The 22,817-nt window shown below is 48.8% G+C and overlaps 1 protein-coding gene and 1 long non-coding RNA gene across 2 annotated transcripts; both read right to left on the bottom strand.

The window, feature by feature from the left end:
- Nucleotides 1-211: 211 nt before the first annotated feature.
- LOC140120795 (uncharacterized) lies at nt 212-15,746 on the bottom strand. Its single transcript, XM_072139737.1, has 11 exons — nt 15,357-15,746; nt 14,896-15,244; nt 13,366-14,623; nt 12,144-12,225; nt 6,852-6,956; nt 6,173-6,322; nt 4,151-4,276; nt 3,534-3,651; nt 2,787-2,884; nt 2,321-2,378; nt 212-1,880 (listed from the first exon to the last, which is right to left on the bottom strand). Exons 2-11 carry the CDS (start codon nt 14,978-14,980, stop codon nt 1,081-1,083), a joined length of 2,880 nt encoding a protein of 959 aa, XP_071995838.1. The 5' UTR covers nt 14,981-15,244; nt 15,357-15,746; the 3' UTR covers nt 212-1,080.
- On the bottom strand, nt 4,359-5,534 carry LOC140120901 (uncharacterized). Its single transcript, XR_011853990.1, has 3 exons — nt 5,410-5,534; nt 4,836-5,268; nt 4,359-4,723 (listed from the first exon to the last, which is right to left on the bottom strand). It is a non-coding gene; the product is annotated as an uncharacterized lncRNA (long non-coding RNA).
- Nucleotides 15,747-22,817: the final 7,071 nt, after the last annotated feature.

Genomic DNA, 22,817 nt, shown 5'->3' with positions numbered 1-22,817 from the left:
ATTATATCCCTGGTCATGTGATGTCACACAGGTGCACAGCTCATTATATCCCTGGTCATGTGATGTCACACAGGTGCATGGCTCATTACATCCCTGGTCATGTGATGTCACACAGGTGCACGGCTCGTTATATCCCTGGTCATGTGATGTCACACAGATGCACGGCTCCTTGTATCCCTGGTCATGTGATGTCACACAGGTGCACAGCTCGTTATATCCCAGGTCATGTTATGTCACACAGGTGCACTGCTCCTTATATCCCTGGTCATGTGATGTCATGCAGGTACACGGCTCGTTATATCCCCGGTCATGTGATGTCACACAGGTGCACGGCTTGTTATATCCCCGGTCATGTGACGTCACACAGGTGCACAGCTCGTTATATCCCAGGTCATGCGAGGCCACACAGGTGCACGGCTCGTTATATCCCTGGTCATGCGAGGCCACACAGATGCACGGCTCGTTATATCCCTGGTCATGTTATGTCACACAGATGCACGGCTCGTTATAACCCTGGTCATGTGATGTCACACAGGTGCACGGCTCATTATATCCCTGGTCATGTGATGTCACACAGGTGCACGGCTCGTTATATCCCCGGTCATGTGATATAACGAACCGTGCGCCTGTGTGACAACTCCAGTCATATGATGCGACACAGGTGCACAGTGCGTCACATCACTGAGAATAATCAGAGCTTTGTGTTATAACGAGTCGTGCACCTGTGTGACTTGACCATGACCCTTTTGTATCTACAGAAAGTAAACAATGTAACTTCCTATAGTATGACAACAAGCAGAGATCTAGCAAACTGTGAAGTATTGATACAGAACTTGGTCTGGAAACTGTATAACATTTTATTACACAAATGGAAACCCCCTTTAACTATATGAAGTGCCGGATGACTGGGAATATGTGGAGGAGGTTTGGGCGATTCCTCTCTACAAACAAAGTGTAACTACATTGTCAGAATGAATGGAGGGGAAGCCTTAATTTCCCATGATTGGAGGTCGAGGGATCGGCTCACACATCAGAAGGTCTCATCAAGGACTAACGAGAAGCTCCACAATGTATAAAGCATCACAACTGCTTCTCCTCCAAGTGAGTTCTCTGATGTTTAATTAGACCCGAGTTGAGTCGGAAACATCTCCCGCAATCGGTGCACAAAAATGGCTTCTCCCCCGTGTGGATTGTTAGATGTTCCAGGAGCCTCGAATTGTGTAGAAAGCATTTCCCACATTCGTGACATTTAAATAAATTCTCCCTTTTGTGAATCCTCTGATGTGTAACAAGAGCCGATCTCTGGCTGAAGCACTTGCCGCATTGTAGGCACGAGTATGGCTTCTCTCCCGTGTGAGTTCTCACATGTTTCAGGAGGTGCGACCTCTGGCTGAAGCATTTCTCACATTCCGAGCACGAGAAGGGCTTCTCTCCCGTGTGAATTCGTAGATGACCCATCAGATTTGATTTCTGCGTAAAACACTTCCCACATTCAGGGCAGACGTAGGTTTTTGCTTCTTTGTGAATTTTTTGATGGTGAACAAGAATCGATTCATTGTCGAAAAACTTCCCGCATTTTAGACACGGAAATAGTTTCTCCCCCTCATGAGTTTTCAAATGGTTTAAAAAAACTGCCTTGTGATTAAAACACTGTCCACACTTTAAGCAGGAGAACGGCTTCTCCCCCGTGTGAATTCGCAGATGCTTGCCAAGGTTCTGTTTCTGACTGAAACATTTCCCACACTCCGAACAGGAAAATGGCTTCTCCCCCGTGTGGCTTCTTAGATGCTTCTCCAGATTTTGTTTCTTGCCAAACAATTTGCCACATTGTGAGCATGAATACGGCTTCTCACCGGGGACATCGCTCATCTTATATTCACCTGGGAAAAGTAACAAAATGTTTGTTTTTTTTCCCCCAATACAAAAAGTTAAAATGCTTAAAAAACTAAAAAAAAATGCTTTATGAATTAAATATTACCTAATAAATGATCAACTCATTTATCAAGATGTAATAAAAATAAGTAACAACTTAACAGGATTAAAGAGGTTGTCCCACAAACCAAGTTAGGCCCTATCCTGTGATGAGTGATGAGACCCCCACAGATAACAAGAACGAGGGGTCAGATGGGGTCCCAGGCGATCTCCGTCAGCTCCATAGAGATGAACGGTGCAGAACGGTCATGTAAGTTCCATTAATCTCCGAGGGCAACGACGAATCCGACTGAGGTACCTGGGACCCCATCGGAATCCTCGTTCTCGTGATCTGTGGATAGGACCTAATTTGGATTGTGGGACAACCCCTTTAATACAAAGCCCTTACCATTCACTGACACTGATGAGGGGTTTCGGAATCCACTCGTCGACCCACTTTCACTTTCCTGCAAAAATCACACATTACAGATAAGAAAAGAAACCTTAATTCATCTTACATCCAAGTAAAGGCATAAAACTTGTAGAAGACCCTGATGATGAAGGTTTTCCTCAAATGGCCATAAGACATCAACATTAACCCAAGTATTGTATCAATATCCATGGTTCCGCCACTAGTCATATCTGGAAGTGGAAATACCAGATCTTAGATCATTCAGGAACATCTTTTCCAGGAGAGGAAACTCTCATCAGTGTTGATGATGGAACCTTCTGTCTTCTACCCTAAAATGATCTCTTCTTTGTTGTGAACTGATTTTAGCAGCACTAAAGTGTGAAAATGACCTCACCCGTGAGTCATTAACCCTTAGTATATATGACCATGGGAAAGTTTAGCATAAAATCCCAGCTTCTCCTACCTGATGATGGGGTGGGACCTCCTGCTTTATTCCTGGCCAGTCCTGGGAATGTGGAGGACGGGGACATCTCTCTGGTGGATCTCTCCTACTGGATCCATCTATAGGAAATAACACAGTGACTGATACATTGGGGGTCATTACTAAGGGCCCGATTCGCTTTTTCCCGACGTGTTACTTGAATATTTCCGATTTGCGGCGATTTTCCCTCAATTGCCCCGGGATTTTGGCGCACGCGATCGGATTGTGGGGCATCGGCGCTGGCATGCACGCGACAGAAATGGGGGGGGCGTGGCCGAACGAAAACCCGACAGATTCGGAAAAACCGGCGCATTTAAAAAGAAAAAAGTGCCGCGGGGCTCGCGCTTACCTTCACTAGGAATAGGCCAGTGAACTTCAGTGCATTCCGGGGAACTTCAGCGAAGCAGTGCCACCTGGTGGACGTTGGAGGAACTGCCTTAATGAATCCCGGCCGGACCCGAATCCACCGCAGAGAACGCGCCGCTGGATCGCGAATGGACCGGGTAAGTAAATCTGCCCCAGTGTGTACATGTGATGGGGGAATCTCGCTGACTCTCCTCTACAGACAAAGGAGTCCCCTGGAAAACGGAAGTAATGTCCCTGGTCTAAGGAGGGCAATAATTGGATGACCTACATCAACAATGGCAGAAGCAGACGCCAAATCCTAAAGTTTTGGAGCCATGTTAGATCCAAAGAAGGGGGAGTACGAGTTCCTTTTCTTTCTCTCACCTCCACCCTCTTGCAGGTTTTTCATATTCCTGGTAATCCCCTTTAAGGGAGGATTCTCATCATCCATCGACACCGATATGACTTTTTCCAGTCCATTCGTAATTCCACCGCAAGTTTTCTTTAAGGGTCACATGTGAAGGAGAAAAACTAATCACAAATTTTCATTCCTCATGAAGAATGTCCATAACCCAAAAGGACATAAACCAGATCAAACTAAAAGCTGAAGAATCTCCTCAAGTGAAAATCAGACAAGATAAACATTCACCCAAGTATTTTACACACGGGCACGGATGGTTTGCTACGTGACATGATCCAATCCATTCTCATAGTGGATCAATGTGCTCATCAAAGGTTTTATTTTTGGATCATAATCTGATTGGTGGAAACCCAACCAATCACAAGAACAGGGGTCGGGTTTTCTATGAATGATGGAGAGGTAGGTTGAGCTTCCTGACGCTCTATCCTGTACTATGGGAGTGTCAGACATTGACGTAACTAACTGGATTTTTGACGGAATTCTGCCTCATAAGCATCTTATATGCTCCATAGATTATACATAGTGCAAAACAGGGAGGTGGAGAAAGATTTATTACATCAAGATACGTAGGGTCTACAACCTGATTGTTTACCTGATGATGGGGTGGGACCTCCTGCTTTATTCCTGGCCAGTCCTGGGAATCTGGAGGACGGGGACATCTCTCTGGTGGATCTCTCCTACTGGATCCATCTATAGGAAATAACACAGTGACTGATACATTGTCTACATGTGATGAGCAGATGATGGGGGAATCTGGCTGACTCTCCTCTACAATCCTCTTACCTGGTGATGTGAGGGGCTGGTGGTCCTCCATCATGACCTCCTTGTACAGGTCCTTGTGTCCTTCTACATACTCCCACTCCTCCATGGAGAAATAGACAGCCACATCCTGACATCTTATAGGAACCTGACACACACAATGACACAGTCATCCCCCGGACCCCTCCCTTGTGTTATTATATCATGTCCCAGCATTCCCGGCAGCGCTCACCTCTCCGCTCAGCAGCTCAGTGATCCTGGAGGTAAGTTCTAGGATCTTCTGCTCATGTATCAGTGAATGAGGTGGAGGCTCGGTGATGGGGCTCTGGGTCCATCCTCCTGATACACGGGGGGTCACACACTCACCAGACGACTTCTTCACTACTGTGTAATCCTGTGTATGGGGAGACACTGATCACTACATAGATCCTAAGAATCCTTCACCTCTCCAGTCATTTCCCTGTTGTATTCCTAGAGATAAGAGCCGTGTCCTGGGAGACTCTCACCTCTCCAGTTATCCAGTAGATGATCTCTAGGGTGAGGTCCAGGATCCGGGCAGCCGTGGTTCTGTCCTGCTCCATCCTTGGTGGGTCACTGATGGGAAGGTCCATGATCTTTCATAAGAACTTACCATGAGAAAGTTCTAAAAATAAGGAACCTGAAGGAAAACAAATAGGACTGAGAGCAGAATTACATCTGGAGGAACATCTTACATGCAGTAAAGTCTCTCGTATACAGGGAATTATTAGGATATCTCACAGCGTACAATGAAGGTGATTAGTGATTAGTGATTAGCACACATAAGATGCTACAATCTGTAGGAATGTTTCAGCCTCCACTTTCTGGACCTTCTGTATCGTCTGTTGTTATCACAATACGGAGGCTTCTTTCCTGTGCGATAAGATGAATGTTCGGATATTGTAGAGACAAATTCTAGTTCTGTATATAGGGAGCAATATGTGTAAGAAGTAGTTAGTATACGATATAACACGTTACACGTCACCGGTCACAACATGGGAACCGCCGACAGGAATAACACGGGTTTGCTGATGACTGTGGCTCTTGTCAACCATAACTGACCTGCATAAGGACCTCCTGGTGGCTACAGGACCCTCAATAACATCCCTGCTATGTGATCAATAGATTATAGGACCTAGGATGACATCGCCCTGGTCACATGACAGGAAGTGCTAAACGGGCGAGAAATCTCCACTTTACCCCTCCCCTCAGCTGATCACATGACCATGACATCATCGCAGGTCCTGTCGTATAAATAACGTCAGCATTAGTACAGGTTCTCGTGCACACAGTGGTGCGAGGGCTTCTCCGAGTTTCCTTCTAGGACGACACAAGAGCGGGAGAAGAAAATCTCAATCCATAATGTACTTTTTTTCTTCCCAAAAAATAAAAAAAAAGGTTGGATTTAGAGAAGATCAAAACTTTATTTATCCCGATGGGAAATTATTTTGTACATCGCTGCCCGAGGTCAGTCACCTCAGAGAAAGTAAAGAGGATGTTACAGAACAAACCAAAAAAATGAACATTACGTTACGATATTACAATCTTCATAGCGGTTATTTCTCGGGGAATTAGTCCTTTGTTTTTTACATTATTTGGTTGTACAATTCGATTGTATTGAGGATGAAGGAATGATGGACTCTTGATGGTGCTCAGTTGTTGTAGTATGCTATGTATTCTCAGTGGTTGTAGTATGCTATGTATTCTCAGTGGTTGTAGTATGCTATGTATTCTCAGTGGTTGTAGTATGCTATGTATTCTCAGTGGTTGTAGTATGCTATGTATTGGATGAGACTTGTTTACATCAATGAACTCAATTTCCTACAGGCATCTTCAGGTCCAAGACTCTTCGAATAGACGCAGGGGCTTCCCCAATTGTGTTCTGAATAACTTTATTCACACTGTTCTTTTCCTTTGATCCCCAACAGACAATAGCGAAGAATAGTAATCCCACCATTGTTGTTTCGTAGACGATCTGTAATATTTTGGTGGAGATGTGAAATGACTTGAACTTCCTTAATAACTACAGTCTGTCCATCTTTAATAATTCCTTTATTTATATAGCGCACACAGATTCCGCAGCGCTGCACTGAACTTGACAAATCAGTCCCTGTCCCCATGGGGCTCACAATCTAATCACCTACCAGTATGAATTGGAGTGTCGGAGGAAACCAGAGAAAAGCCACGCAAACACGGAAAGAACATACAAACTCTTTGCAGATGTTGACCTGGATGGGACTTGAACCCAGGACCCCAGAGCTGCAAGGCTGTAATGCTAACCACTGAGCCACCGTGCTGCAAGGCTGTAGTGCTAACCACTGAGCCACAGTGCTACAAGGCTGTAGTGCTAACCACTGAGCCACAGTGCTACAAGGCTGTAGTGCTAACCACTGAGCCACCGTGCTGCGAGGCTGTAGTGCTAACCACTGAGCCACCGTGCATCACTTTGCTATACACCCTGTCATGGTTGGTCTTCCAGTCCAGCCTGTTGTCAATGTACACACCCAGGTACTTGTAGTTGCTGCCTCGATCTCTCTCTCTCGCCCTGTGGTCTCTATTGGTTTTATGGCCATTTTCTTCATCCTCATATCGATCATCATCTTCTTGGTCTTTTTGATAATAATATGTCAAGTAACTACATAAAAGCATCGTACACTTCCCTACTACTTGCCCGGCATAAGAACGACCCCTCTCACAGCTCCATACACAGGACTAGTATTTTGATACAAAGGGAAACTTTGTTGCGCAAACATTTTTTTCTTAAGAAAACGTAGGAAGAAACGTTGTACAGGCAGTCCCCAGGTTACATACAAGATAGGGTCTGTAGGTTTGTTCTTAAGTTGAGTTTGTATGTAAGTCGGAACTGTATGTTTTATCATTGTAATCCCAGCCAGAACTTTTTTGGTCTCTGTGACAATTGGATTTTAAAAATGTTGGGTTGTCATAAGAACCAAGATTAACAATAAATCTTCATTGCAGACGCCTGTGATAACTGTTACAGCTGATTATTGTAGCCTGGGACTAAAGTACAGGAAATGTACAACATCCAGAGGTCCGTTTGTAACTAGGGGTCGTATGTAACTCAGGTGTTCTTAAGTAGGGGACCGCCTGTATAACCGGAATCATAACGACACGTAGAATAAACGGAACCATGCGCTTTATTCCCCCCTTTCTTCTATGCAAAAACATAAAAATGAACCTTCGTAGGACAACTTTCTTTTTATTCTATTTCCACAACTCGGGAAAAATATAAGCCCCTCCCACTGGTTATGAGATCAATAACAGAAGATATTTATTTTTTTACATGAAGTTCATACAACCCTCCGTTACGCAGCAAAAGTAGTGACCATCCAAAATATTTTTAACCATAACAAAGTTGTGACATTCATGACTTCGAAAAGACGAGCGCCTAAACCTTCTCCGATCGCCCTACGATAAACTATTAACCCTCTCTCCTTCTTTTAGGCCACTTCAACTGACAGAATCTAAAAAAAAATCCCGGAAATCAGATTGTACGATGTCTAAATAGTTAATTTGCATTGTATTGCAGGAAATAAGTTTGATCCCCTACCAACGAACAAGAATTCGGCATCTCCTAGTGCTGTTCGTTTTTTTCTTTAAGAAGCTCCTCCTACTCTGCACTCATTATCTGTAGCTCCTCCTACTCTGCACTCATTATCTGTAGCTCCTCCTACTCTGCACTCATTATCTGTAGCTCCTCCTACTCTGCACTCATTATCTGTAGCTCCTCCTACTCTGCACTCATTATCTGTAGCTCCTCCTACTCTGCACTCATTATTTGTATGAATTGCACCTGTTTGAACTTGTTCTCTGTTTAAAAGACTCCTGTCCACACTCCAACCTCTCCACCGTGGGCAAGACCAAAGATGTGTCTAAGGACACCATGGACAACATTGTAGACCTGCACCAGGCTGGGATGGGCTACAGGACTATAGGGAGCAGCTTGGTGAGAAGACAACAACTGTTGGCACAACACTAGATGGCCATCAATCTTTATTGGTCGTTGAAAATCTTGCCTCGTGGGGTAAGGATGATTCCGAGAAAGTTCAGCAATCAGCCCAGAACCATACAGGAGGACCAAGTCCATGACCTGAAGTGAATGACCATCTTGATAATCCAGAGGAGGGTTGGGAGAAGGTTATGGGGTCAGAAGAGATCAGAAGATATCAACTCCATTTGCTGTGTTTGGAGGTAGACAGAGGATGAAGACAACAACCAAGAACACCGACCCAACCATGAAGCAAGGGGTGTGGAAACATCATACTTTTGGAATGGGTTTTCTTCAAGGGGACGGAATGACTGCACCATATTGATGGGATGGGAGGACAGATGGGGCCATGGATCGTGAGATATCGGCCAACAACCTCCATCCCTCATTTACAATATTGAACCTGGGTCCTCCAGGAGACAATAACCCAAAACAGACCACCGGGGCACCTAGGGAGCAGCTCCATATGATGCATTTCACGGCCCTGGAGAGTCTTGGCCACAAATTTTTGGGGATTTTTTTTAGATTTTGTCTCCCACAGTGAAAGAGTACCTACGATAAAAAATACAGACCTAGAGACGAACATAAACATGATTTTTCGTTTCACACCTTTGGGAATCGGAGCAGTTTTAGAGCACTACATTGCATGACATTTCTTATACCAACCCCACCTTCAAGGGGGACTTCATTTTCCCAACATCTTAACACCTAACCTGGTGGCCCTCATGCACATCACCTCTGACAGGTTACAGGGTTTCTCACGGTTCACTTACTACCTAGTAGAACAAGCCTTCTCCTCCACCATCTCCCTACCTACACTATTATATCTCCTCCATGCGAGATGCACTCTAACCCCCTCCACCTGGAAAACTTGGTACACTATGTGCAAATTAAAGGGGAATTCCCACCTGACTGAGTTTAGTTTAATCAATCCCTAACACTAAACAGGTAAATGTGAATGTTCATAGCCAGCGCATGCGCAGTTCACATATGCCGGCCACCTCGCTCGCTAGAACAGGACAGCTGCCGGGCATGCGCAGTAGTAAGCCGGCATTGCTATGTACTCTTCATATCAAAGCAGCAGTGAAGCTACTGCGCATGTTTGGCAGCCGTCCTGTTCTAACGAACGAGGGGGCCGGCTTATGCGCATGCGCTGCTTATGAACGTTCATATTTTCCTGGCGGGTTCGGAGGCGTTGGCCGTATCTTATGTCAACACAGGGCGATTGCTAGGGGGCAGGGTTTCACAAAGAGAATGAGACTTGGCGCTACGGGGTCTTATCTGTTCTCCAGGCCCCTCCAGGTGATACATCTCTAGATTATATAGAATGCTTCTACCTAAGTGAAACTATAGGCCAAGGTCTACTAACCTTCCCTTTAGGGACCCCCCAGTACTGAAGGTCCTAGAATATGTATATAAAACCCTCGGCACTACGAGGGGATGGCGCAGGACTTACATATCTCCACATAGGAGACTCCTGACACGAATCTCTCTTACTGCCAACTACGCCAAATGTGGCCAGGAAGAAACACTGCCTATAGGACTCTCCCCACAACCGAGACAACATTTCAATTTGACCAATTGGTACCTAAAACACGTGAGCTGGAGATCCCCTTCTGTAGAGTTGTACGGGCCTAGGGCTGGAGTACGGGATCCCTGGTGGCCTTAGAGTTCAGCATATTGGCTTTTTGACCTCTGGTTTTGGTGTCTTGTTTTTTCTTTTCTTTTTATTTGTTGCTGTGCCTTATCTCGCTCATGAGATGGGAGTCTTCTGGTTGAAACCTACTGGGAAACATCCCTATGAGCCCATCAGTTCTTTGGGTCTTGTTGTATGTGATGATCCTTATCACTCAACGGCTTTTATATGTTTCACTCATGTTTGTATTATGATAAATTCTTAATAATCATATCAAAATACACTCACCGGCCACTTTATTAGGTACACCTGTCCAACTGCTTGTTAACACTTAATTTCTAATCAGCCAATCACATGGCGGCAGTGCATTTAGGCATGTAGACATGGTCAAGACAATCTCCTGCAGTTCTCCCGAGCATCAGTATGGGGAAGAAAGGTGATTTGTGGCCTTTGAACGTGGCATGGGTGTTGGTGCCAGAAGGGCTGGTCTGAGTATTTCAGAAACTGCTGATCTACTGGGATTTTCACGCACAACCATCTCTAGGGTTTACAGAGAATGGTCCGAAAAAGAAAAAACATCCAGCGAGCGGCAGTTCTGTGGGCGGAAATGCCTTGTTGATGCCAGAGGTCAGAGGAGAATGGGCAGACTGGTTCGAGCTGATAGAAAGGCAACAGTGACTCAAATCGCCACCCGTTACAACCAAGGTAGGCAGAAGAGCATCTCTGAACGCACAGTACGTCCAACTTTGAGGCAGATGGGCTACAGCAGCAGAAGACCACACCGGGTGCCACTCCTTTCAGCTAAGAACAGGAAACTGAGGCTACAATTTGCACAAGCTCATCGAAATTGGACAGTAGAAGATTGGAAAAACGTTGCCTGGTCTGATGAGTCTCGATTTCTGCTGCGACATTCGGATGGTAGGGTCAGAATTTGGCGTCAACAACATGAAAGCATGGATCCATCCTGCCTTGTATCAGCGGGTCAGGCTGGTGGTGGTGGTGTCATGGATCCATCCTGCCTTGAATCAGCGGGTCAGGCTGGTGGTGGTGGTGTCATGGATCCATCCTGCCTTGTATCAGCGGGTCAGGCTGGTGGTGGTGGTGTCATGGATCCATCCTGCCTTGTATCAGCGGGTCAGGCTGGTGGTGCTGGTGTCATGGATCCATCCTGCCTTGTATCAGCGGCTCAGGCTGGTGGTGCTGGTGTCATGGATCCATCCTGCCTTGTATCAGCGGGTCAGGCTGGTGGTGGTGGTGTCATGGATCCATCCTGCCTTGTATCAGCGGCTCAGGCCGGTGGTGGTGGTGTCATGGATCCATCCTGCCTTGTATCAGCGGGTCAGGCTGGTGGTGGTGTCATGGATCCATCCTGCCTTGTATCAGCGGCTCAGGCTGGTGGTGGTGGTGTCATGGATCCATCCTGCCTTGTATCAGCGGGTCAGGCTGGTGGTGGTGGTGTCATGGATCCATCCTGCCTTGTATCAGCGGCTCAGGCTGGTGGTGCTGGTGTCATGGATCCATCCTGCCTTGTATCAGCGGGTCAGGCTGGTGGTGGTGGTGTCATGGATCCATCCTGCCTTGTATCAGCGGGTCAGGCTGGTGGTGGTGGTGTCATGGATCCATCCTGCCTTGTATCAGCGGGTCAGGCTGGTGGTGCTGGTGTCATGGTGTCTTTGGGCCCCTTGGTAACGCCACAGCCTACCTGAGTATTGTTGCTGCTGCCCATGTCCATCCCTTTATGAGCACAATGTACCCTGTAACATCTGATGGCTACTTTCAGCAGGATAATGCGCCATGTCATAAAGCTGGAAGCATCTCAGACTGGTTTCTTGAACATGACAATGAGGTCACTGGACACAAATGGCTCCACAGTCACCAGATCTCCATCCAATAGAGCATCTTTGGGATGTGGTGGAACGGGAGATTCGCATCATGGATGTGCAGCCGACAAATCTGCGGCAACTGTGTGATGCCATCATGTCAGTATGGACCCAAATCTCTGAGGAGCTTCCAGCACCTTGTTGTATCTATGCCACGAAGAATTGAGGCAGTTCTGAAGGCAAAAGGGGGTCCAACCCGTTACTAGCATGGTGGACCTAATAAAGTGGCCGGTGAGTGTATATTAACATATGAAAAAATACAAACTCGTACGTTTCTCCAGTATACTTCTGAGGCCACCGGTACCAGTTTGCATTGCTGCAGACCCTGATCTCCGGAGAGGGTCAGATAATCTCTGGTCCATGTGAAAACATATAGATCCTACAAAGCATTCATCATCTTTATTGTGTTAAATAATATAAACTGTGATGAAAAACAAAGAAACAAGATGTGCGGGGAAATTCTTCTTCTTTACAAGTGCAATATTTTGAATAGTGTCATAACAACCTTGGTCATGTGATGTCACACAGGTGCACGGCTCGTTATATCACTGGTCATGTGATGTCACACAGGTGCACGGCTCGTTATATCCCCGGTCATGTGATGTCACACAGGTGCATGGCTCATTATATCTCTGGTCATGTGATGTCACACAGGTGCACAGCTCCTTATATCCCTGGTGATGTGATGTCACACAGGTGCACAGCTCATTATATCCCTGGTCATGTGATGTCACACAGGTGCACGGCTCGTTATATCCCTGGTCATGTGATGTCACACAGGTGCACGGCTCGTTATATCCCTGGTCACGTGATGTCACACAGGTGCACGGCTCCTTATATCCCTGATCATGTGATGTCACACAGGTGCACAGCTCGTTATATCCCTGGTCATGTGATGTCAAACTAGTGCATGGCTAGTTATATCCCAGGTTGTGCGAGGTCACACAGATGCACGGCTCGTTATAACCCTGGTCATGTGATGTCACACAGATGCGCGGCTTGTTATATCCCTGGTCATGAGATATAACGACCTGTGCGCCTGTGTGACATCTCCAGTCATATGATGCGACACAGGTGCACAGTGCCTCATATTACTGAGAATAATCAGAGCTTTGTGTTATAACGAGTCGTGCACCTGTGTGACTTGACCATGACCCTTTTGTATCTACAGAAAGTAAACAATGTAACTTCCTATAGTATGACAACAAGCAGAGATCTAGCAAACTGTGAAGTATTGATACAGAACTTGGTCTGGAAACTGTATAACATTTTACTACACAGATGGAAAACCCCTTTAACTATATGAAGTGCCGGATGACTGGGGATACGAGGAGGAGGTTTGGACGATTCCTCTCTACAAAGTGTAACTACATTGTCAGAATGAATGGAGGGGAAGCCTTAATTTCCCATGATTGGAGGTCGAGGGATCGGCTCACACCTCAGAAGGTCTCATCAAGGACTAACGAGAAGCTCCACAATGTATAAAGCATCACAACTGCTTCTCCTCCAAGTGAGTTCTCTGATGTTTAATCAGACCCGAGTTGAGTCGGAAACATCTCCCGCAATCGGTGCACAAAAATGGCTTCTCCCCCGTGTGGATTGTTAGATGTTCCAGGAGCCTCGAATTGTGTAGAAAGCATTTCCCGCATTCGTGACATTTAAATAAATTCTCCCTTTTGTGAATCCTCTGATGTGTAACAAGAGCCGATCTCTGGCTGAAGCACTTCCCGCATTGTAGGCACGAGTATGGCTTCTCTCCCGTGTGAGTTCTCACATGTTTCAGGAGGTGCGACCTCTGGCTGAAGCATTTCTCACATTCCGTGCACGAGAAGGGCTTCTCTCCCGTGTGGCCTCTTATATGATCCAGAAGATTCGACTTCTTGCGAAAACTTCTCCCGCACTCCGAACACGAAAATGGCCTCTCCCCCGTGTGAATTCTCAGGTGTTCCGCCAGATTTGATTTCTGAATAAAACACTTCCCACATTCGGGACACGGGAAGGGTTTCTCTCTTGTGTGAATTCTGATATGATCCAGAAGTTTGGTTTCGTGAAGGAAACATTTCCCACATTCGGGACATAAGAAGGGCGCCTCCCCTGTGGGGGTTTTCAGATTAGGAGTTGACACTGATTTTTGGGTAAAAAAATGTTCGTAATCGGAGAACGAAAGTGGCTTTTCTCCGATGTGGATCCTCACGTGCTTCCCGAGGTTTGATTTCTGGCTGAAACGTTTCCCGCATTCTGGGCAGGAATACGGCCGCTCTCCCGTGTGAGTTCTCAGATGCTTCACGAGGTTTTGTTTCTTGCCGAAGCATTTCCCACATTCGGGACACATAATTATCTTCTTTCCCATTTTTATTCTTCGTTGATCCCGGAGATTTAATTTCGGACTGAAGTTTTCCTCAAGTTGTGGACTCGAGAATGGCTTCTCCTCCGAGAGTTCTTCCTGGTGGAGCTCGAGAGAAGCTTCACCCTCAAAGCTTCTAGAACAATCTGAACGTGAAGATTGTTCTTCTTTGGTGTGAATGTTCCCAGGAGAAGATGGATGGATTGTTAACGACTCCCCACGTCTGTGTCCGGTATGTGGGTTGGTGAGTAGTGAGTGACTGGATGAAGGCTCCTGGTCTCCGGTGGTGTCAGGGGATGGACCTCTGCTGTGAGGGACTGAGGGGACATCAGGAGATATTACATAATCTTGTGCGGTATCTCCTGCTGAAGATAATAGAGCGCGGCCCGGGACGTGTCTCATCTTGTCTTCACATGGAAAAAAAAATATATATACAGTTATTTTCTAAAACAAAAACTTTCATGATCCTAACAAAATCCAAAAATGTATAGAAGTATAGAGACTCGCTTTATACATTTTCCTATTTCAAGCTTCAAACAAGTGTCGCGTATCGGAGGCAGGTGGAATTATTTTAACCCCTTAATGACGTGCGCTGTAATAGTACGGCAAGCGCCAGGTACGGGAACATGGGCTGAGCCCTCTCCATAGCCGGTAAGAATCAGGGAAGGTCTCCTCTTACCTGGTGATGTGAGGGGCTGGTGGTCCTCCATCATGACCTCCTTGTACAGGTCCTTGTGTCCTTCTACATACTCCCACTCCTCCATGGAGAAATAGACAGCCACATCCTGACATCTTATAGGAAGCTGACACACACAATGACACAGTCATCCCCCGGACCCCTCCCTTGTGTTATTATATCATGTCCCAGCATTCCCGGCAGCGCTCACCTCTCCGCTCAGCAGCTCAGTGATCCTGGAGGTAAGTTCTAGGATCTTCTGCTCATGTATCAGTGAATGAGGTGGAGGCTGGGTGATGGGGCTCTGGGGGGTCACACACTCACCAGACGACTTCTTCACTACTGTGTAATCCTGTGTATGGGGAGACACTGATCACTACATAGATCCTAAGAATCCTTCACCTCTCCAGTCATTTCCCTGTTGTATTCCTAGAGATAAGAGCCGTGTCCTGGGAGACTCTCACCTCTCCAGTTATCCAGTAGATGATCTCTAGGGTGAGGTCCAGGATCCGGGCAGCCATGGTTCTGTCCTGCTCCATCCCTGCTGGGTCACTGATGGAAAGGTCCATGGTCTTTCAAAAGCAAACGTCACACATCTAAGGAACCTGAGGGAGAACAAGGAGGACCGAGTGCACAAATCTGGAAGAGCTTGTTACATGGAGGACTCTGAATGTGCAAACCCTGAGAAACCTGAAGAATTGTCCTCACAGGCTTCCGTAGGGAGTGAGTCCCTGGTGTGATGGAGTCCTTAGTTAATGAGGAGGCTAATTATCTGGTGATACATCAAAGAAGCATAAAAATCATGACGACAAAGGGCCGGTTGTTACTTTGACAAACCGCAATCTCTACCAATTACTTACCCAAAGATGCCGCATCGTAGGGTCTACAGGACCTGTGATGATGTCACAGTCATGTGATCACTTACAGACGTAGAGTCATTGTTACAGGACCTTAGATGACATCACGCTGGTCACATGACAGGAAGTGCTCTACTCCTCCCTCCGACCACATGACCGTGACATCATCACAGGTCCTGTAGACCACAGGGAAAATGACTTTGATTCGTTTATTCGAGTCATTTTCATTGACGCTGTAATTGGCGAAAATCAAAATGGGTAAAAAATATGAAGGTTACAGATTACACTCATCCACAAGTGACCCTTGTTATCTCATTGGTTTATGGATGTAAAGTGGTTTTTATTTACAGTTATAATAATAATTCTTTATTTATATAGCGCACACAGATTCCGCAGCGCTGCACAGTTTTGCCAAATCAGTCCCTGTCCCCAATGGGGCTCACAATCTAATCACTTACCAGTATGTTTTGGAGTGTGGGAGGAAACTTGAGGACCCGGAGGAAACCCACACAAACACAGAGAGCATAAAAACTCTATGCAGATGTTGACCCTGGGACTCAAACCCAGGACCCCAGCGCTGCAAGGCTGTAATGCTAACCACTAACCCAGGACCCCAGCGCTGCAAGGCTGTAGTGCTAACCACTTAGCCACCGTGCTGCAAGGCTGTAGTGCTAACCACTGAGCCACTGTGCTGTAAGGCCGTAGTGCTAACCACTGAGCCACCGTGCTGCAAGGCTGCAGTGCTAACCACTAAGCCACCGGGCTGCAAGGCTGTAGTGCTAGCCACTAAGCCACTGTGCTGCAAGGCTGTAGTGCTAACCACTGAGCCACCGTGCTGCAAGGCTGTAGTGCTAACCACTAAGCCACCGTGCTGCAAGGCTGTAGTGCTAACCACTGAGCCACCGTGCTATAAGGCCATAGTGCTAACCACTGAGCCGCCGTATTGCACGGCTGTAGTGCTAAACACTGAGCCACTGTGCTGTAAGGCTGTAGTGATAACCACCAAGCCACCGTGCTGTAAGGCCGTAGTGCTAACCACTGAGCCATGTTGCATGGCTGTAGTGCTAACCACTGAGCCACTGTGCTGTAAGGCTGTAGTGCTAACCACCAAGCCACCGTGCTGCAAGGCTGTAGTGCTAACCACTAAGCCACAGTGCTGCAAGGCTGTAATGCTAACCACTGAGCCACCGTGCTGCAAGGCTGTAGTGCTAACCACTGAGCCACCGTGCTATAAGGCCATAGTGCTAACCACTGAGCCACCGTATTGCACGGCTGTAGTGCTAAACACTGAGCCACTGTGCTGTAAGGCTGAAGTGATAACCACCAAGACACCGTGCTGTAAGGCTGTAGTGCTAACCACTGAGCCATGTTGCATGGCTGTAGTGCTAACCACTGAGCCACTGTGCTGTAAGGCTGTAGTGCTAACCACTGAGCCACTGTGCTGTAAGGCCGTAGTGCTAACCACTGAGCCACCATGTTGCATGGCTGTAGTGCTAACCACTGAGCCACTGTGCTGTAAGGCTGTAGTGCTAACCACCAAGCCACTGTGCTGCAAGGCTGTAATGCTAACCACTGAGCCACTGTGCTGCCCCTACAGTTATGTAAGAAAGCGAAAATAATATATCAGGAAGATTCTCCGTGAGAAAAAAAGGTTTGTGGCGGCCACAAATTTAATGTCCCCTTGGCTGCATATTCTGTGGGGAATGTATCCGCTCCTCACATCTCACTGTTTTTTAGAAAAGTACATTTTTGCATTTTATCGCAGCTTTCTACAAAGTTGCATGAAGGTGGTTGTGAGTATTAACCCCTTTGGGACTCTTGAGGCCCCTTTTTTGTTTTTGCGCTTCTGTTTTTTTCACTCCCCTCATTCCAAAAGCGAGAAGCGAGAAAAACATTCCCAATGCAGTGAAATTCAGCGTTTTCTTCTGTTTTTAAAGGGAACCTGTCACCAGGAGACCCATTTTTAGCCCTCCCCCAGTCCCCACAGAGCATAGTACATGCACTGCCAAAGTGTTTTTGTATAAAAAATAGGTTTTACAGAAAAAACGATATATTATATTGTACCTTTCATTAGCATCTGCTGTGTGACTAGGCAATTGCCCAATGGGAGGGGCTGGAAAGGAACAGTTCCCCCCCCCCCCCACGGGAAACATGTGACCTTTTCAAATATCTGAATAACTCCCCACACTCGGGATTGGCTGTAGAGGAGCAGGGGGCGTCGCTAAGCCAAGTGATGGGTGTTTTCATATATTTGAAAAGGTTACATGGAGTAGCTGTTTCCCAAGGGTGGGGGGGAGAACTGCTCCTTTCCAGCCCCTCCCAATTGGCAACTGCCTAGTCACACAGCAGATGCTAATGTAAGGTACAATATAACATATCTTTTTTCTGTAAAACCAATTTTTTATACAAAAACACTTTGGCAGTGTATGTACTATGCTCTGTGGGGACTGGGGGAGTGCTAAAATGGCTCTCCTGGTGACAGGTTCCCTTTAAGCTCTCATTCTGCGCTCCAAATGCCACTTTCCCTTCTATTCTTTGGGGTCGATCCAATCACAGGGAGACCAGATATTTTTTACAGGTTTTAGTAGATTTTATAAAAATGTAAATCTTTTGTACAAAAAAAAAAATATATAATTGCCATTTCGCCATCATGTTTAGGAATTTGACTGTTTATTTATTTTTACATGTGTTCTAGGGAAAAGGGGGGGGGGATTTAAACTTTAACTTTTTTTTTTTTTTAAATGTTTTAATTTTTTTAATTATTATTTCAGACCCACTAGGGTACTTTAACCCCGCAGGGTCTGATTTCTCATATTATATACTGCAATACAGGCGGTCCCCTACTTAAGGACACCCGACTTACAGACGACCCATAGTTACAGACAGCCCCCAGACGACCCCTAATTACAGACAGACCCCTCTGCCCCCTGTGACCTCTGGTGACCTCTCTGGATGTTACTATAGTCCCAGACTGCACTGATCAGCTGTAAGGCATCTGTACTGAAGCTTTATTGATTATCCTTGGTCCCATTACAGCAAAAAATGTTTAAACTCCAATTGTCACTGGGGCAAAAAATTTTTTTTGTCTGGATCTACAATTATAAAATATACAGTTTCGACTTACATACAAATTCAACTTAAGAACAAACCTATGGAACCTATCTTGTACGTAACCCGGGGACTGCCTGTATATAGCAATTTTACTGATCTCCACCAATGGGCAGTTACTACCTAGACTTTGGGGGGAGGGGGAATGAGGGTGTGACTATGAGGGGTCCATCAACTCTACACGTGTTCAGCTGTGCACATTTTTTTTCCATTTTTATGCATTTAAAAAAAAAAAAAAAATTTACCTTTGAATCAAAATTGCATGAAGGTGCCAATGTCCATAAACTCCTTAATACAAAGTGCAGGACCTCTGTTAAAGGGGTTTTCCCACAAACTTAAGTTAGGCCCTACCCATTGGATAGGGCCTAACTTGCTGATCAGTGGGGTCTCAGTGCTGAGACCCCCCACAGATCGCAAAAAAAACGAGGGGTCCGACAGACTAATGGAGCAGTCGGCCGGACATGATCAATCTGCTCCATTAATCTCTACGGAGCTGATGGAAATTGCCGAGCACGGCGCTCACTGATCTCCGTCAGCGCCATAGATAATGGAGCAGAATGGTCATGCGCGGCCATCTGCTCCATTACTCATATGAAGTGACGAGGGGTCGGTCGGACCGCTCGTTTTCGTTATCTGTAGCACTGAGAACCCCCAATGGGCCCTATCCTGTCACCTTTTAGAGACCAAGTGCCCAAACTACAACAAAAACAAAAAGTGCCGACAAGGCAACTTAATACAGGAAATCTCCCATCAAAACCCATCCTGATAAACCAGGGACACTTACCCACAGATCCATATCTGTTATTCATGGCCCCCTCCTTTTAAAATTATGCTAATGAGTCAGAAGGAATTCTGGGGATGTTACCAGGGCTCTTCTGAGCTCCAACTTCAGGGGCTGTTACACAGTGCCAGAGCACTTCCCCCTCCCACTGTGTGAGATTTACATCAGGCAGAGGGAGGGGGCCGAGGGGGTGGTGATCTTTACACCAACCTCCAACCATAAAAAATCCTGTAGGATGTATGAGATAGTATACATCGGAATCATCCTTCATGAAATAGATCGTAATATCCAATGGTTACGCCACCAGCTTCCAAATGAAGATCTTTGGGGCCCATTATAAAGTGTTAGAACGTGGGGCCCACCGGAGGATTCTCTGATGCTCTGGTGGGCCAGTCCGACACTGCTAGAGGGGCTCTGGTAACACTCCCAAGAGTGCCTCAGGCTCATTAACATAAATTTGAAGTTGATATTAGAGGGAAGGAGGCCATGGATAACAGATATCCCGGTGCCTGGGTCTAGGAGTAATGTCCCTGGGTTATCAGGCCATGGCACCCGGACCATAGGTTCTCCACCGCGGCCCGAGGAGGACGTCTGTGCCTTCAGCCTGGATACATAATGAGGTGGAGGTGTGTCCTGCCCACATGATATATATATATTTATGACATTTGTTAACCTCAGGGCGATGATGTCACGCGTGGCGTTTTTGGTCCGTTTTTAGCATGCGTTTTGCTGCTTACAACCTGTTTATAATTGGGAAAAACGGACGGTGCAGAGGCCCCTGTGGGTGTGATCCGGGTGCAGGGGCCCCTGTGGGTGTGATCCGGGTGCAGGGGCCCCTGTGGGTGTGATCCGGGTGCAGGGGCCCCTGTGGGTGTGATCCGGGTGCAGGGGACCCTGTGGGTGTGATCCGGGTGCAGGGGACCCTGTGGGTGTGATCCGGGTGCAGGGGCCCCTGTGGGTGTGATCCGGGTGCAGGGGACCCTGTGGGTGTGATCCGGGTGCAGGGGCCCCTGTGGGTGTGATCCGGGTGCAGGGGCCCCTGTGGGTGTGATCCGGGTGCAGGGGCCCCTGTGGGTGTGATCCGGGTGCAGGGGCCCCTGTGGGTGTGATCCGGGTGCAGGGGCCCCTGTGGGTGTGATCCGGGTGCAGGGGCCCCTGTGGGTGTGATCCGGGTGCAGGGGACCCTGTGGGTGTGATCCGGGTGCAGGGGCCCCTGTGGGTGTGATCCGGGTGCAGGGGCCCCTGTGGGTGTGATCCGGGTGCAGGGGCCCCTGTGGGTGTGATCCGGGTGCAGGGGACCCTGTGGGTGTGATCCGGGTGCAGGGGCCCCTGTGGGTGTGATCCGGGTGCAGGGGCCCCTGTGGGTGTGATCCGGGTGCAGGGGCCCCTGTGGGTGTGATCCGGGTGCAGGGGCCCCTGTGGGTGTGATCCGGGTGCAGGGGCCCCTGTGGGTGTGATCCGGGTGCAGGGGCCCCTGTGGGTGTGATCCGGGTGCAGGGGACCCTGTGGGTGTGATCCGGGTGCAGGGGCCCCTGTGGGTGTGATCCGGGTGCAGGGGCCCCTGTGGGTGTGATCCGGGTGCAGGGGACCCTGTGGGTGTGATCCGGGTGCAGGGGACCCTGTGGGTGTGATCCCGGTGCAGGGGACCCTGTGGGTGTGATCCCGGTGCAGGGGACCCTGTGGGTGTGATCCCGGTGCAGGGGCCCCTGTGGTTGTGATCCCGGTGCAGGGGACCCTGTGGGTGTGATCCGGGTGCAGGGGACCCTGTGGGTGTGATCCGGGTGCAGGGGCCCCTGTGGGTGTGATCCGGGTGCAGGGGACCCTGTGGGTGTGATCCGGGTGCAGGGGACCCTGTGGGTGTGATCCCGGTGCAGGGGACCCTGTGGGTGTGATCCCGGTGCAGGGGACCCTGTGGGTGTGATCCCGGTGCAGGGGACCCTGTGGGTGTGATCCCGGTGCAGGGGACCCTGTGGGTGTGATCCCGGTGCAGGGGACCCTGTGGGTGTGATCCCGGTGCAGGGGACCCTGTGGGTGTGATCCCGGTGCAGGGGCCCCTGTGGTTGTGATCCCGGTGCAGGGGACCCTGTGGTTGTGATCCCGGTGCAGGGGACCCTGTGGGTGTGATCCGGGTGCAGGGGACCCTGTGGGTGTGATCCGGGTGCAGGGGACCCTGTGGGTGTGATCCCGGTGCAGGGGACCCTGTGGTTGTGATCCCGGTGCAGGGGACCCTGTGGGTGTGATCCGGGTGCAGGGGCCCCTGTGGGTGTGATCCGGGTGCAGGGGCCCCTGTGGGTGTGATCCGGGTGCAGGGGACCCTGTGGGTGTGATCCGGGTGCAGGGGACCCTGTGGGTGTGATCCCGGTGCAGGGGACCCTGTGGGTGTGATCCCGGTGCAGGGGACCCTGTGGGTGTGATCCCGGTGCAGGGGACCCTGTGGGTGTGATCCCGGTGCAGGGGACCCTGTGGGTGTGATCCCGGTGCAGGGGCCCCTGTGGTTGTGATCCCGGTGCAGGGGACCCTGTGGTTGTGATCCCGGTGCAGGGGACCCTGTGGGTGTGATCCGGGTGCAGGGGACCCTGTGGGTGTGATCCGGGTGCAGGGGACCCTGTGGGTGTGATCCCGGTGCAGGGGACCCTGTGGGTGTGATCCCGGTGCAGGGGACCCTGTGGGTGTGATCCGGGTGCAGGGGACCCTGTGGGTGTGATCCGGGTGCAGGGGACCCTGTGGGTGTGATCCGGGTGCAGGGGACCCTGTGGGAGTGATCCGGGTGCAGGGGCCCCTGTGGTTGTGATCCCGGTGCAGGGGACCCTGTGGGTGTGATCCGGGTGCAGGGGACCCTGTGGGTGTGATCCCGGTGCAGGGGACCCTGTGGGTGTGATCCGGGTGCAGGGGACCCTGTGGGTGTGATCCGGGTGCAGGGGACCCTGTGGGTGTGATCCCGGTGCAGGGGACCCTGTGGGTGTGATCCCGGTGCAGGGGACCCTGTGGGTGTGATCCCGGTGCAGGGGACCCTGTGGGTGTGATCCCGGTGCAGGGGACCCTGTGGGTGTGATCCCGGTGCAGGGGACCCTGTGGGTGTGATCCGGGTGCAGGGGACCCTGTGGGTGTGATCCGGGTGCAGGGGACCCTGTGGGTGTGATCCGGGTGCAGGGGACCCTGTGGGTATGATCCGGGTGCAG

Source organism: Engystomops pustulosus, chromosome 3 (assembly GCF_040894005.1).
Source record: "Engystomops pustulosus chromosome 3, aEngPut4.maternal, whole genome shotgun sequence".
Taxonomy (NCBI): Eukaryota; Metazoa; Chordata; class Amphibia; order Anura; family Leptodactylidae; genus Engystomops; species Engystomops pustulosus.
The sequence above is the reverse complement of the archived record's forward strand: the minus strand, read 5'-3'. Positions and strand labels throughout refer to the sequence as shown.

Coding starts and splice junctions, on each gene's coding strand:
- LOC140120795 (XM_072139737.1), bottom strand. CDS start 14,980: ATGGAGGAGTGGGAGTATGTAGAAGGACACAAGGACCTGTACAAGGAG. Junction 3,652..4,150: donor ATCATCAGGTAAACAATCAG/GTTGTAGACCCT, acceptor TGACCCTTAAAG/AAAACTTGCGGTGGAATTAC. Junction 1,881..2,320: donor CTCATCAGTGTCAGTGAATG/GTAAGGGCTTTG, acceptor TACTTTTCCCAG/GTGAATATAAGATGAGCGAT.